Raw genomic sequence first — 16,575 nt, 5'->3', positions numbered from 1 at the left:
TTAGCACCATGTTTCTGAGATTCATGTATGTTGTAGCGCAGATCAGTACTTCAGATCTTTTCTTCTTTTTGAGAGAGAGAACGTGCGTGCGCACACATGCACACACGCACACACACGCAAGTGGGGTGAGGGGCAGAGGGAGAAGGAGGAGAGAAGCTCAAGCAGGCTCCACGCTCAGTGCAGAGCCCTCATGACTTGAGACCATGACCTGAGCCAAAATCAAGAGGCGGACCCTAACTGACTGAGCCCCCCAGGTGCCCCAGCAACTCATTTCTTTTTGAATGATATCCTTGTATGAATGATATTCCGTTGTATGTGTGTTTCTCGTCTTACTGGGGCATTTATCAACTGATGGACGCTTGGGGTCTCCTTCCTGCTTTTTGGCTCTTGCGAATAATGCCACAACCATCTGTGTACAAGTGTTTTATAGGGACATACATTCTCCTTTCTCTTGGGTATATACCTAGAGGAGGAATCGCTGGGTCCTGGGGTCAGGATCCTATGTTTAACTATTTGAGGGATGGCCAGGCTATTTTTCAAAATGGCTTCACCCTTTTATATTCCCACCAGCAATGGATGAAGGTTCCAGTTTCTCTACACCCTCGCCGACTGTCATTATTATCAGTCCTTTTTATCACAGGCATCCTAGAGGGTGCAAAGTGGAGGAACATTGTGATACGTTTGTATTTCGCCTGGCGACTAACGGTGTCAAGCATTTTTTTATATCTTCTTCAGAGAAACTATCTATCCAGACCCCTTGTCCATTTTTGAACTGAGCTAACTGTCTTTTCATTGTGAACCAGAGTCCATTTTCACGGATCAAGGAATGGCGGCCCACATAAGCCAGAACCGGCTCAGGGCCAAGGGCGTAGGCCAACACCACAATGCCGAGAACTTCAACAACCAGAATTATGAGGACCTGCAAGCAGCCTGTCTGAGGAGGGGGGAACTGTTCGAGGACTCCTTTTTCCCCGCCGAACCCAGTTCCTTGGGCTTCAACGATCTGGGCCCCAGCTCCAAAAATGTGCAGAACATCTCCTGGCAGCGGCCTTGTGTGGGTACTGGGAGGGGAGGCAGGGACTGCTCGTCAGAGTGGGAAGGCTGTTTGTCACGACCCCCCCCATCACTTCGATATTTCTGGTCCCCCGACCTCCTATCCTGACCCTGGATCAGGCCTGGGGACAGTTCTGGCTATGCTTAAGCCAAACCTCTCAGAGAACCCCTGGGAAAGTCACTCACTAACCTTTGCTGTCACGTCCTACAACTCTGCCAAGCTGGTCCTGCGGCCTTCCCCCTCAGGTGCCATGTTTTCCCCTAGAACTTGGAGGTGGACGTCGTTCCCCAGGAATGGTGAGAGGGAGGTTGGGAGGGGTTGTCCTGGACCCCCTAAAATCTTTATTCCTTCACCACAGCAAATCACAAGCACTCCTCACTTCATCGTGAACGGGCTCAGTCCAACAGATGTGTGCCAAGGCGTACTTGGTGAGTGGGGAGCAAGAAAACTAGTGTGGAAGGAAGGGGTGAAATGAGGAAGATGGCTGAGGTAGGTGGGTGTGCCAGGGTGTCTTTTGAGGCTGGGGAGCTGGGACCCCTAGATTCAGATGATCTCTCTTCCCCTTCCACTCTGAAGAGGATAGCAAGACTGTCAGGAATATTCTCCCTGTTCCCCCTGGTGCAATTCCAGTCCCTCCTGCTGCTGTCTGGGTCTGAGAGTAAGCTGGGTGGTCTGTTAGTTACCCATTGCTAAACAATCAGTTGCCCCCAGACTTAGTGATTTAAAGCAATGACAAACATCTATCACCTCATAATTTGTGAGGAACATACCAGGTTGAGTCTGGCTCAGAGTTTCTCATGCGGCTACAGTCAAGATATCAGGCTTCCCTTTAGGACCATCTGAGTGTCTGCACAACTTGTTAGCTGTTGCCCCAGACAGAGTGACCCGAGAGAGAACAGAGAGGAAACCATCATGCCTTTTGCAGCCTCCTCTCAGGAGAACACTCAGGTCACCTCCGCCATATTCCATTTGTTCGAAGCAAGCTGGAAATCTGACCCTCACTCCTCACTCAAGGGGAAGGAATTAGGCTCCGCCTCCTGAGGGGAGGATTGTCAAAGAGCTTGTGGACATACTTTTAAGCCACTGCAGGTGCCAGGAGTTCCTCAGTCTGATGTATCAAATAAAGGAGCACTGGCTTCCTCAGCCCACTCTCCCACGGGTTCCTATGACAGCCCCAAGGGATAGCTTCCTCCCTCAGGAAGGGTTCCTCCAAATTCTCCTTGTTTCTCCAGGGATAAGACCAGAGCCTGAGTTCTGTCGAATCTGTGGCAGAGAAAAGGACAGATTGTGGGCAGGGAGGAAGCCAAGGAAACCCTGGGCCCCATGTCTGCCTCTATGGCTCACCGGGCTGTGGGAGGAGAACCGGCTTCTTCCTGGTTATGTGTCCTTTTGGCAATGGAGGATTGGAGTACCCATAACCTTCCCTCCCCACCTTCTGCCTCCCCTCACCAAGGGTACCCCAGGCAGCCAGGAGGCCATTGGTAATCACAGATGCTTTCCCAGTACCCGTGGCCTCAGCCTGGCCTGGAACACTCACTCAGGGTACCACCGTGCCCACAGCCCCACCCAGCAAGGTCTGAGGTACCCAGAAGAGAGAGTTCAATAGATGACCTTGGCCTAGGGATACTGCCGCTAGCCCCCATCAACGCCTAGCCCCAGGGACCCAGCTGGGGTACAGACTAAGCCGCTTGGGTCTCCAGTATTAAGTGGGTGACATCAGGGAGTGGTTTCTTGATTATTACACCAATGTAATCATAGAGTAGAAGTAGAAGGCAGGTAGTATGGGGAAGATGACTGGATTTGTTCAAGGGATGGGAGAATACTGGCTGTCTCCACAAAGCAGATATCCACAGCAGATCTCAGGGTAAGGAGCAAGACAAAGGCCAAATATCTCCTCCACAAATCCAAAAACCAAAGTATGTGGCTCTAATTTGTGAATCTGTTACCTAATAGGAAAGGTAAAAAGGCTCACACACAACCCCCCCCCCCCCCCCCCCGCCACCCTGCCCCCAGAGCCTGTCGCTTCAGCCCAGTTTCTCCCTGCTAGATTTCTTCCTGAACATTCCTCAGGGGGAAGGTCAAAAGAGGCGCATCTCTGTGGGGGAGGGCCCACAGAGGCTGTTCCTGCTCCTTTAGGGTTTGGATTCTGGGACGCACACTCACCTATGGGAGGGCTTGAGAGGCAACTCCCTTCCTGTCTTTCCAGGGGACTGCTGGCTGCTGGCTGCCATTGGTTCCCTTACCACATGCCCCAAACTGCTGTATCGTGTGGTACCCAGGGGGCAGAGCTTCAGGAAAAACTATGCTGGCATTTTCCATTTTCAGGTGAAGGATGATTTGAAAGCCGGAGTTGTTTTGTGGTGTGTGTGTGAGAGAGACAGACAGACAAAAAAAGGGGAGGGAGGAAGAAGAAGAATGATATGTCCTTGGAATTTACCTTTCTTTTCTTTTTGAAAAATGACATTTATTAGGGTGGGCTTTTGTCTAATTATTAGAGAAATGTCTGCTCACTAAAGAAATCATGTAAGCTGATTTTTTAAAGCCCAGAAAGAAAATAATTGTTATCAGTTTGTGGCTCTCCTTCTCCTGCTTCTCTCTCTCTCCCTCTCTGTCTCTCTGTCTCTTTCTCTTGGTAGAAGTGTGTGTGCGTGTGCGTGTTTATGTGTGTTGTGTATATGACACTGGGAGTCAACAGTCAGTCAGGGTCACATATTTTTGTAATCTGCTCCTTAAGTTTAGGGACATGTGGACAAATTCCTCACATCACAAAAATGTTTCTGAGAATCACAAGAGTTTTTTTAAAACCTCAGAAATCCTGAAGCCCAAGGTCAAAATGCGGGTGGTGTCTCTCGGGAGGCCCGGACAGAAACTGGAGATGAGGCTGGGGACAAGCTTCAGGCTTTTCATTGCCTTTCCCACACCCCTCAGCCATTCTGGGGAGTGGGCTGTCTGCCTCAGGCGTGTCCCTGATCCTGGCCACCAGGAGGTGCTCGTGTAACACAGTTTTTATACAAGGCGTGTGCGTGTGCGCGCGCGCGCGCGCGCCCAGGGGGAGAGTGGGGGATGTGGGGGTGGGTGCGTGCGTGGGGGGAGTGGGAGTGGGGGTGTGGGGGTGTGTGGGAGGGGGTGCATGCCTGTGCTTGGAGGAAGGCCTGGGCAGACAGATGCCCTAAGCCCCACTGAGGTCCACCTTGCTGCCCACAGATTTGGCAGTTTGGGCAGTGGGTGGACGTGGTGGTGGACGACCGGCTGCCCACAAAGAATGGCAAGTTGGTGTTTGTGCATTCCGCCGAGCGCACTGAGTTCTGGAGCGCCCTGCTGGAGAAGGCATATGCCAAGTGAGTGTCCCAAGCTGGGCATGCCTCCAAGCCTGCCCTGAGAGCTGGCAGCTAGGGGGGCAACTGGAATCAGGGAAAAAAGCAAACGGAGGTCAGGGCATCCCTTCCTTCCCTCCCCTCACCCTCCCATGCCCAAGCTGACCTCTCTATCCGGGAGCACAAAAGTGCCCTCTCTGTGCCCACAGGCTGAACGGGTCTTATGAAGCGCTGTCGGGGGGCAACACCGTGGAGGGCTTTGAGGACTTCACAGGGGGTGTGACCTATAGCCTCCAACTCCAGAAGCCCCCTCGGAACCTGCTGAGGATGCTCAGGAAGGCCATCGAGCGATCCTCCCTCATGGGCTGCTCCATCGAAGTAAGCCATACCTGGTCCTGCCTCAGGGCCTTTGCACCTGCTGTGGCTTTCACCTAGAAGTGTCTTTCCCACAGGGAGCTGCATGACTAGCTCCTTCTCATTTACATTTCAGTTCAAATGCCCCTTCTTTGGCTTCTCTTCTCCACCTCCAAATCTAAATCAGTTGCTCCTAACCTCATTTGCTCTCTACTTTGTTTTTATTTTCTCCTCAACATTTATGGTGCTCTGTCATGGTCTTACTTATCAATGTCGTTATTCACAGTCTATCTTCTCCTGGCTGTTTCAGTCAGTGATGGCAGTGACTTGTCTCATTCACTGCTGTATGCCAGGACTCAGGGTGCTGCTTGGCATACTATACACGCCCAGCAAATATTTATTCAAATAAATAAATGAACCCAGACTGCAGCCGTATGACCCCACAGTTGGCATTCTTGGGCTTTTATCCCAGAGAAATGAAGACTTATGTCCACACAAAATTCCACACACAAATGTTCACAGTGGCTTTATTCATCGTGGTCAGAAACTGGGAACAGTCTAGATGTCCTTCGATGAGTGAATCATTAAACTGTGGTGCACCTATGCCATAGGCCATGACTCAGCAATAAAAGAAAATGAAATATTGATACATGCAACGACGTGGATGAATCCCAAGGGAATTATGCTGAATGGAAAAAATCTAAGAGAGTTCCACGCTGTATGATTCCATTTCCCTAATGGTCTTGAAATGACAAAATTTTTTAAAGATTTTATTTTTTATTATTATTATTATTTAGAGACACACACACAGAGAGAGAGAGAGAGAGAGAGAGAGAGAGAATCCCAAGTGGGCTCCACACTCATCACAGAGCCTGACTTGGGCTCGACCTCACCACCCTGAGATCATGACCTGAACCAAAATCAAGAGTCAGACATTTAACCGACTGAACCACCCAGGCACCCCTTTTAAGATTTTTTTTGAGGGTGCCTGGGTGGCTCAGTCATTAAGCTTTCAGCTTGGGTCATGATCCCAGTGCCCTGGGATGGAGCCCTACGTCAGGCTCCCTGCTCAGGTGGAAGCCTGCTTCTCCCTCTCTCACTCCCCCTGCCTGTGTTCCCTTTCTCACTGTGTCTCTCTCTGTCAAATAAATAAATAAATTTTTTTAAAAGATATTATTTTTAATTAATCTCTGCACCCAACATGGGGTTCAAACTCAGAACCCCAAGGCCGAGAGTCGCACACTCCACCAACTGAGCCAGCCAGGTGTCCCAAAATGACAAAATGTTTTTAAAATGGAGAACAGGGCGCCTGCGTGGCTCCATCATTTGAATGTCTGACTCTGGATTTTGGCTCAGGTCAAGATCTCAGATCCTAGGATATGCCAGGCTCAGGTTCACGCTCAGCAGGGGTCGGGGATCTACTTGAAGATTCTCTCCCTCTACTCCTCTCCCCCTGCCCCCGCACTTACACGCTCTCTATCTCCAAACTGAATAAATAAATAAATATAAAATAAAATAAAAAAAAAAATAAAATGGAAGCGGAGAACAGATGAGCCATTGTGAGAGGGCAGGGAGGAGCGTAACCAGAAGAGGCAGGCATGGTCATAAGAGGGCAGCACAGAGAACATGTCCGGTGCTGCGATGGTCCTGCAGTGGGACCCTGCTTGTGGGGCAGGGTACTACCCACGTGGTACAATTGCACAGAGCATACACAAAGGACTACTGGCAAGAGTGGGGACATTTGTAGAAGACTGACATATTACGGTATTGTAATACAGCATCCCGGTGTTGATATTGTACTATAGGTTTGCCAAATGTTACCATGGGGGGTTGCAGGGGGACTGGATACAGGATCCGCAGGATCTCTCTGGATTGCTTCTTTTTTAAGGTAGGCTTCCTGCCCAGTGCGGGGCTTGAACTCATGACCCCAAGACCAAGAGTCGCCTGCTATACTGGCTGAGCCAGCCAGGTGCCCCTCCCTGGATTATTTCTTACAACTGCTTGGGAATCTACAATTCTTTGCAAATACCCGGTTTAATTTAAAAAAACAAAAACAAAAACTGAATCCCAGGGCACCTGGATGGCTCAGTCAGTTAAGAATCTGCCTTCGGCTCAGGTCATCATCCTGGGGTCTTGAGATCAAGTCCTGCATCATGCTCCTTGCTCAGCTCCTTACTCCCTCTTCCTCTGCCCCTCCCCCTGCTCATGCTCTCTCTCTCAAATAAAATCTTTTAAAAAACTGAACCCCAAGAATGCTCACATCTCTTTGCGCGCCCCCGTGCCTCTGACCGGATCCTGACTTCCTCTCCTTCTCTATTCTGCAGGTCACCAGCAATAGCGAGTTGGAGACCTTGACCCAGAAGATGCTGGTGAGAGGGCATGCTTATTCCGTAACCGGCATACAGGATGTGAGTCTGCCAAGCACACCCTCCCCTGAGACCCAGGAGAAGGCCGAGAATCTCTCCTGCCTGAGGTCCTTGACCTTGGGCCACATCCTCCCACCAGGTCTGGTACCAAGGCCGGGCAGAAACCCTGATTCGGGTCCGGAATCCCTGGGGCCGGATCGAGTGGAATGGAGCCTGGAGTGACAAGTAAGTGTCCCTGACCAGCACCATCAGGGGTGAGGGGCAGAGCGAGACAGCACCACTGACAAACTGGCCAAGCCCTCCCCAGGAGATTCTCCATTCAACTCAGGAGCCCCACAAGGCAGGCATTCAGGGGTGGGGGAATTCCTTGGGGGGGACCAAATGCCTCCTTAGCCCTGCCCCGTCCCTCCATTGCCTGTCTCTGCTCCAGCGCCAGGGAGTGGGAAAGTGTGTCTCCGGACCTCCAGAGCCAGCTCCTGCTCCGGAAGGAGGACGGGGAGTTCTGGTCAGTACAGCTTGGGGTGGGCTTCCTTCTGCCCCCCTGCCCTGTTCCTTCCTTTCCTCTGCCACCCTCCCACCTGTGCCTTTGATGGAGAGGCTCCTTGGGCGGGGGCAGGGGGGCCCTATGGGTATGGAGATGCCGCAGGCCCCCCCCCTCCCCCCCCGCCCCCCCCCCCCCCAACAGGATGTCCTACGAAGACTTCCTGGACAATTTCACGCTGCTGGAGATCTGTCACCTGACGCCCGATGCCCTCTCCGGGGACTACAAGACCTGTTGGCACACCACCTTCTATGAGGGCAGCTGGCGGCGCGGCAGCACCGCGGGGGGCTGTAGGAACCACCCAGGTGTGTGAGTGGACACAGGGCCCCACAGATCCCACCTGGCTCTGTCGAGGAGGCAGGCCCGGGATTGGGCAGCCCGTCCACCCCAAGGAAGGGCAGAGCCATGCTGACCTGCTTCGTTCACAGACACATTCTGGAGCAACCCCCAGTTTAGGATCTCTCTCCCTGAGGAGGATGACGAGGACAACCCGGAGGACAACAAAGCCGTGTGCACCTGCCTGGTGGCCCTTATGCAGAAGAACTGGCGACAGGCGCGGCCCCGGGGAGCCCAGCTGCAGACCATTGGCTTTGTCATCTACGAGGTGGGCACTCCGGCAGGTCTTCCCGCCAGTCTTGCTCCTTCTCCTGGCCTCACCCCTGCAACACCCTTCCAAAGGCCTTACGAATAGGAACGAGGAAGGAGATGGAGCGTCAGGGATGAGGTTTCTTGCCCAAGTTTGCACCCCCAAGGCTGTGTTCTGACATCCCAGAGCCTGTGTCCTGATTCCCAGACCCTCTGAGCCTTTTCTGCACTATCCCCGAGTCTCCCCCAGATACCCCACACCGAGCACTGACTCCAGCAGCCAAGACAAATCCCTCACAATGTTTCCAAAATCTTACTTTGCAAAACCCTATAAATGATCATTTGTTCAAATAGTTATGGAGCCCCCGCTATGTGCCAGGCCCCAGTCCAGTCTCCACTGGGGCAGTAGTGAACAAACGTAGACACAAGTCTTGCCCTCCTTCTAGGCTGTGAACCCACCAGGTTAACAGACATCAGACATTCCTCCAGATATTTCCAAGGTTAGACGTGGTCCTTCGGGAAAGGCTATATTCTCTGCTTCCCACCCAGAGATGTATAGGACATCAGCGTGTTAAAGGCTCTGGTCATCCCTATAGGAGAACAACCCATTTATCTTCGTCTAACCCACCTTTTTACAAACTATGTTCAATGCTCAATTTCAGTAATCACCTATGAGCTTCCTGCAGGGTAGGAGTGTTCCGTGGAAAATGCTTGCGTTTAGGAAAGTGCTCTCCTTTTTCCTTTGTATAAACTGTACCTTGCTCTTCCAAACTTAGGGACTATCAGTATTAACACTAGGACTCTGAGCTATTCAAGCCCATGCCCCACCCCACCACCAGTGTCCCAGTGCCCTTAACTTCCCCCAACACACACACACACACACACACACACACACACACACTCTGGCTTCTACCGGCCTGAGCCCCTTCACCTTCACCATCCTTGGGTTCTGACCTCTCTCTCTCTTCACTTCCTAGGTCCCAAAGGAGGTACAGAAGACGTGGGGCTTGATTCTGGGCAGGCGCTGCCCCACCTCTGGCAAAGGGTGGAATTCAGCCAAGGGCTCTCAGGGCCGCTGGGGGCCACTGGGTTAGGATTCCAGTGCCCTGGGGCCCCGGGTGGGAGTTGGGGCAGGGGATCTTCCTGGGATTGCCTGCCAGTTGGGTGGTGTCCAGGACTGGTCAGTTTGTGGCGACGCTTCCCACAAACTGTGCCCAGTGCAGCTTCACTTTTGGGGTCCGCCTCTCCTTACCTTCCCATGCCAGCCCTGTACCCACCTCCAAGGCTCATATAGTTTCAGAACATCCAGGATTTTCGCTTGAAGAAGGACTTCTTCATCAAGTATCAGGACCACGGCTTCTCAGAGATCTTCACTAACTCACGGGAGGTGACCAGCCATCTCCGGCTGCCTCCAGGGGAATATGTCATCATTCCCTCCACCTTTGAGCCCCACAAGGATGCTGACTTCCTGCTTCGGGTCTTCACAGAGAAGCACAGCGAGTCCTGGTGAGGAGCCCTACCTTGGTGCTCCAAGACCACCTGCCCGAGAGCTCCAGGATGTCACCCTTAGGGAGCAGTCATCGGGTCCTCCCCAACTCCACCCCTATTTTAAGTCAGGGAAACTGAGGCACAACGAGTGGGGAGTCCCAGCTGGGAGCAAACCAGAATCAGAACCCGGATCCCATGCAGCCTGTTCCACATTGCTTCAGATACATGACATGACCTCCTCATGACCACCCCCACTAAAATCCCTGTCTCCCTGATCCCGGATAAGTTCCAAGGCTTCCTTCACTTTTGCTCAGGGAACTGGATGAAACCAACTATGCTGAGCTACTCCAGGAGGTGAGGGGATACTGTGGGGTGGAGGGAGGAGAGGAAGCACCTGGGGAGTGTGAAGGAACTTTCTGGAATGGGTTCCTTTCCCACTCCTTTCCCTGCAGGAGAAATTCTCTGAGAAGGACATAGATCCGGACTTCCTACGTTTGTTTGAGATAGTGGCAGGAGGGGAGGTGAGAGGCTGAGGGCTGGGTGCCCAAAGGAGGTGGCCAGGGTAAAGGTGTCAGAGTAGAGGTTTACTGTCCCCCTTCCTAGGACAAGGAGATAGGCATGTATGAGCTACAGAAGCTACTCAACAAGGTGGTCACCAAACGTGAGTCTTCCAACTACCAGCCCCCACTCACAACTTTTCCCTGCAGCTTCCTCCTCACCTCGACCACTTCCTGCATCCCCCGCAATGCCCCACTCACCCCTTATGTCTTCCCGCCCCTTCCCTCCCTCACAGTCAGAAACTTCAGGACCGAGGGCTTCGGCCTAGACGTGTGCCGCTGTATGGTCAACCTCATGGATGTATCTTCTCATCCAGCGGTCTCCCACCCTGACCCCCACCCCCAAGCTTGGCCCCCAAGAGGTGGCCCCTCTCTGGCCATCCATGTCCTCCTTCCTGCTGGGGATTCGGCTCTGAGGTAGCAAAAGAAGCCCATTCTGGCTTGTACTCGCACAGGAACCCCTGGTCTCACTGCCCCCCACTCAGAGAGCCCCTCTGCTTCCCCGGCCCCAAGTTTCCCTCTTTTCTCCCTCCACTGGCATCCTTGACCACCCCCCAGAAAGATGGCTCTGGCAAGCTGGGGCTTCCCGAGTTCCAGATCTTGTGGAAAAAAATCAAGAAATGGACGGTAAGGGGCGCCTGGGTGGCTCAGTGGGTTAAAGCCTCTGCCTTCAGCTTGGGTCATGACCCCAGGGTCCTGGGATTGAGCCCCGCATCGGGGTCTCTGCTCCGCGAAGAGCCTGCTTCCTCCTTTCTCTCTCTGCCTGCCTCTCTGCCTACTTGTGATCTCTGTCTGTCAAATAAATAAATAAATAAATAAATCTTTTTAAAAAAAGAAAAGAAAAGAAATGGACGGTAAAAAAAAAAAATTGCAAGGGTAGTTTGTGGTGGGCAGAAAGGGAGGTCCTCAAGAGCGATGGGATCAGTAAGGATGATGCTAGAACAGGAGCCCCCAACTAGACACACGCATACACAGGACAGGACAGGATCATCTTTCTTTTTTCTTTTTAAGATTTTATTTATTTATTTGAACAGTGAGGGAGAGAGCACAAGCAGGGGGAGTGGCAGGCAGGAAGGCAGAGGGAGAGGGAGAAGGAGGCTCCCCAGCGAGTAAGGAGCTCATGTGGGGCAACAGGGCAAGGTCTGTTGAAGTGTTGGTGTACTGGCCAGTCAGAATATTTAACAACAAGTATAACCCAGGCATCAGCTAGCTTAAAGGGTACATGCGGAGGGCCCATTTGGGAGTGGGTCTTTCAGAACACTGACTCGGGTTCCAACCCTCTCTCCTTGCCAGACGTCCCCTACAGTCACGAGATTGGGCACTCAGGGAGTGGGCCCAGGCAGGCAGCCCTGGGTCTTGGGCAGCCCTTGTAGGTTACCTGTTCTAAAGAAATTCATTATTTCCACCGCCCCTCCATGCACACGGCCCGACCTCACCTGTCCGTCCCTTCAGGACATCTTCCGAGAGTGTGATGAGGACAACTCGGGCACCTTGAACTCCTATGAGATGCGCTTGGCACTCGAGAAGGCAGGTTAGCAGGGGGTCAGGAGAGGGTTTGGGGGCAAGGAGGGAGGAAGCAGCAGCCAGAGGGCTGGACTCCCCCTCCGCACTCCCCTCCCTCCCAGGCATCAAACTGAATAACAAGGTGACGCAGGTGCTGGTGGCCAGGTATGCAAACGACGACATGATTGTGGATTTTGACAGCTTCATCAGCTGTTTCCTGAGGCTGAAGGCCATGTTCAGTGAGTCCTCTGCCCGCTCCCCACCCTGGGCTAAGGACCAAGGGCCGTCTCCTACACACCCACACGAGTAGCAGGGCTCCCAGACCACGCCATCTTAAGAGCACAGATGATATGGGTTCAAATCCCAGCTCTGCCAGTTGGTGGCTCTGTGCCTTGAGCAAGTCATTTATGTCTCTGTGCCTCTGTCCTCTGTTCTCATCTATAAAATGTGGGCAACAATAGTATTGCCCTCCTAGGGTGGAGGTCCTGAATATAGGGGTTTGCATATGGCTCATGGCAAGGCCGTGAGATGTTCTCCTTAATCCCTTTCTGGGCAAAGGGTTACCTGGCAAGCAGCAAGGAACAGCTTCTTCCTCCCTTTCATCCTGCCTCTTGGGAAATGGGTCTTACCAACCACAGACTCAGCTCCCAAACCCTTCCCCTTGCCTCCTCTGTGAAACAGCATACTTTCTATCCATGGACCCCGAGAATACTGGCTATATTCGCTTGAATCTGAACCAGGTACATGGAAGGGATCTTCTGGCACCCACCCCCAACTCATGGCTCCCCAGCCATCCTGCCCATGCCCTCTCCCATCCTTGGATCTGCTTTTCTCCCCATAGTGGCTGCAGACCACCATGTGGGGATAGAGGATCCCCGAGGAGCCTGGCTCCCACCACCCCCAGCACCCCACCACTGTGGGGCTTCTGGCCCCAGAGCAGGGGCCTCCTTGTTGCTCTGGGCTCTGCGGTCTCTGCTGATGGAATGGGCTCCAGCTAGTGGCCCCGGATGCCAAGGTTTTCTCCAGCGCCAAGCCCTCCAGCATCCACCTTCCCAGCCCATCGTGTTTCCCTTCCTCCCCAGCCTGCTTCTGGTGGCTGGATTCCCCCATCTCCCTCCCTCTCTATCTCTCTCTCTGAGTATATTTTACCAAGATTGTCACTTCCCTAGTGGCTGTGGAGGCTCTCCACACTTTCCTGCTCACATCTACCTGCTGACTATCCCTCCTGGCACAGCCCCCCTCTTCTCTGCCTCACATGGGGAGCGTTATTATAATAAACAGTCCATGCCACTGGCTTCTGTGTCTCCGTGTACCTATGCCAGAGAATTCCGGGCGGGGGTGGAAATCACTTCCCCAGCCCCAAAGAGGGGCCCCAGGAGCTCTCAGGGTGTCACCCTACTTCCAGGGAAGAAGGCAGGACTGTCACGAAACTAGAGGGCGCTGTTGACGGCTTTATGTGCGGTCCCAGGGTTGCTAAAAGCACAGCAGGCCCTCCCAGCTGACTGTACGGAGCAGGGTACCAGGGGGCAACATCAGGGGAGACAGCACTGGGGCAAAGTTAGGGACCCACAGGGCCTAACCTCTTCTCTTCTTTTGGGGCCTGCAAAGGTGTTAGTGTGGGCATCTCAAAGGTCAAAAATCTAACACCCACACCAGCCAGCTGATGGTAGAAATGAACCAACCCTCCTGGGTATGAGGCCCATAGGGTCGAGAACTGTGGCAACATGTGAGTTCCTTCCTGCCTGAAAGGTGTTCTGTTTCAAATAATTTTTATGCTTAGAGACTTGGTGCCTGACAAACTACTGCCCTCGCAGGAAGGATCAAGGACCTTGGAGTCTCTACCCCAGATCCCCCCTCCCCCAGCCTCCATCCACTCCCTGCAGTGAGAAGCCCAGACCACCTACAACACCCCCTCAACTACACATCATCCACCTATCCTTCCAGATCTTTCCATGGTTTTCCCTCTGGTATCTCTGGCCTGGGCACCCGGTCCTGTGTTTGCAAGCTTTTTAGCCTCTTGGACAGAGACTGCCTCCAGATCCCCTTAGCTTGGGGACCTGTTGACCTTAAACGCATCTAGATCCTTCCTGTGTCTGTGTGCACTTTTGTCCTGGGCAGGGGGAGGGTGCGGGGCTGGCTTCAAATTCCTCTTGCAGCCCTGCACTGAGGCTTCTTTCCATTTGCACGGACATCCACCCACCCCTCTTATGCTTAGCTGGGGGCTGGGATTCCAACACCCACCCCCAACCCTTGGCCCAGGCTATCCAGTGATTGATTTCTCTGCACCAGCCCTGGCCCCTGCTTCCTTTGTGTCCTCAAAGATGAAACCGAGTCAGCCACCCTCTCCCTCCCCTGCTGCTCCCACCACTTCCCAGAAATCATCTCCACAGGCCACACCCCTCTTCCTTCCTCTGCTCCCTACAAATCTTGTCTGAGAGGTCACGCTCTCTTAAGGAGCCTCTTAAAGTTGGGTTCCTGCACCCCACCTTTTGCCACCTTTTCTCCCCAGAGTTGCTCTCTAAGGAACCAAGAAAGGGGGCAGGGCAGGGATCATTTGGGGTGGCCTGGAAACTAGCAGGTCCTTTGAGGTTTGGAGAGGTTCTGGGGAATCCCAGCGGGTTCTGGGAAGCCTGGCAAGATGCTGACCCCACCTCTTGTTCCTTGCCCTAGCGCGAGATGCTGCCAACTTTGGTCTGGGTGATTTTCGGCAACTTATTTTATTTCTCTGACAGTTTCCTTTTCCTCAACTGTGGACTGGCGACGTTAATAAAAATTTCACTGAGTAATTTAAAAAATCAAATTGGCTTTATGAACAGTTCATGAATCCAACAGCATCTCACCTAGCAAACAGAAAAAAGCTCTGTGCAGCTGTAGAAAAGAAAGGTTTGTTAAGGCAGAGAGGAGGGGAAGGGGAGGGAATTACCAGCGAAGAGGGTATTGTTTTAGGTAAGGTCTCCCTTCTAAGGGGCACAGGAGGCGCCTATCTGTAAATTTCCTAGTGCTGCTCAGGGACTTCCAGGTTGACTGGTTAGAAGTCACTCCTGGGGGGATTGAAATGACAAAGAGGTTAGGTATTAAGTCTTGGTTTGCTGATGTGGGGACTTAACATAAGTGACTCCATGTGGGGCCTGTGATTTTCTTTTTAGCAATATCTCCTTTTGATTAGATTCTAAGCTTAACTGAGACAGGTGATCAAAATGTAAGGCATTCTACGACTATGGTTAGTCATAGGTTACAACTTCAGGTTCACAATTGTTTTTAACTAATGTCTACACCCAGCATAGGGCTTGAACTCAGAACCCAGACATCAAGAATCTCATGCTTTTTTTTTTTTTTAAAGATTTTATTTATTTGACAGACAGAGATCACAAGTAGGCAGAGAGGCAGGCAAAGAAAGAGGACGAAGAAGGCTCCCCACAGAGCAGAGAGCCTGATGCGGGGCTCGATCCCAAGACCCTGGGATCATGACCTGAGCCGAAGGCAGAGGCTTTAACCCACTGAGCCACCTAGGCGCCCCAAGAATCTCATGTTTAAAAAAAAAAAAGTTGCATACTCCACCGACTGAGTCAACAGGTGTCCCAAAGTTCATAATTTTTAAGCTCATTGTCCTCTTCTTTGTTTTTCTGACAGTCCAGTCTTCAGGAGATCACATGCTGGGTGGTCAGCAGCTGGGAACATGCATTTAAAGCTTTAGAGAGAGCACAATGCACCGGGGAGGTTATTGTGATTATTATAAACAGGATAATCCCTAATGTCTGGAGTACACTTCAGACCCAAACCAATGAGAATCAAATAAGTCAAAGGGACACCCCGCGATCCTGTGCCCTTGAGTTTCAACTTCCCCAGAAGAGTCAATCCCGGTGCAGCAAGTGGGGTTGGCCACAGCTCAGACACCTCTTTGCTCGGAGGCTATCCTACTATAAAGAACAGTTTCGTCTGGAGAGCTGGAAGGATTTGTCGGGCCGCTATTGTCTTAGTGAGTAAGAGTTAAGGAGTTAAGAGTTAACTCCTTTAAGAGTTAAGGAGAGGTTTCTGATCATATTCTTTTTTTGTTTTTTTCCAGATTTTATTTATTTATTTGAAAGGGAGAGAGAGCACAAGCAGGGGGAGCAGCAGAGGGAGCTGGAGAAACAGGCTCTCCACTGAGCTGGGAGCCCAATGGGGAGCTCGATCCCAAGACCCCAAGACGAAGACAGACGCCTAACCAACGGAGCCCCCACAGACACCCCAATCATATTCTTATTTATGTTTCCTCCTAACCAGGAAAGTATGGCTCTGTCAAAGGGAGCAAATCCTGAGTTGTGAATGTCTCCTAGTAGGTCTTTTCTAACTGGAAGATGTAAATCCAGAGAGTCAACCAATGAGATGTCTAATTCCACTTGTAAAAAGTTGGGGGCCCAGTGAGGTGAGAAACCCTGAGAGGCATTGCCTGGCTGTGTCCCAGCCTTCTACACATTCATAGGCCCACGGACAGTGATAACTACCAAAGACAAAGGACAAACCCGACAGGGCCCAAACCACTTTCACTAAAGTGGCGGGGTGAATGGACAGATAAGGAGTTTTGGATGTCAAATCCAGCAGTCTGAAAGGCCAAGGTTATCTCCCTCGGCAATGGCCCAAGAGACACTGATGATGTCATCTTTCCAGGCCAGTGCCGGAGTGAAAAAGAAGAAAGGTTTTCCTATTCAGTTAAAGCGTGAGGTCTCGATCAGGCCACTTGGAGGAAGCAGTCTACCTCGATGTGGCTACTTCTCTTCCTCATCACGTGGTTGGGCGGTCTCCTGGGCTGTGTAGGATCCATGTCAGGTGGAGC

At 52.1% G+C, this 16,575-nt stretch overlaps 1 protein-coding gene across 1 annotated transcript; it reads left to right on the top strand.

The window, feature by feature from the left end:
- The first annotated feature begins 817 nt into the window (after nucleotides 1-817).
- LOC111147672 (calpain 11) lies at nucleotides 818-12,630 on the top strand. Its single transcript, XM_022503878.1, has 21 exons — nucleotides 818-1,054; nucleotides 1,413-1,482; nucleotides 3,261-3,379; nucleotides 4,259-4,392; nucleotides 4,578-4,746; nucleotides 7,047-7,130; nucleotides 7,228-7,313; nucleotides 7,519-7,593; nucleotides 7,774-7,934; nucleotides 8,058-8,233; nucleotides 9,192-9,203; nucleotides 9,509-9,720; nucleotides 10,017-10,056; nucleotides 10,155-10,223; nucleotides 10,306-10,363; nucleotides 10,496-10,560; nucleotides 10,818-10,886; nucleotides 11,712-11,790; nucleotides 11,885-12,001; nucleotides 12,444-12,502; nucleotides 12,604-12,630. Exons 1-21 carry the CDS (start codon nucleotides 827-829, stop codon nucleotides 12,628-12,630), a joined length of 2,109 nt encoding a protein of 702 aa, XP_022359586.1. The 5' UTR covers nucleotides 818-826.
- The last annotated feature ends 3,945 nt before the right edge of the window (nucleotides 12,631-16,575 follow it).

Source organism: Enhydra lutris, unplaced genomic scaffold, assembly GCF_002288905.1.
Source record: "Enhydra lutris kenyoni isolate GAN:26980312 unplaced genomic scaffold, ASM228890v2 scaffoldscaffold17, whole genome shotgun sequence".
Lineage (NCBI taxonomy): Eukaryota > Metazoa > Chordata > Mammalia > Carnivora > Mustelidae > Enhydra > Enhydra lutris.
This window is presented reverse-complemented; position numbering and strand designations above follow the sequence as displayed.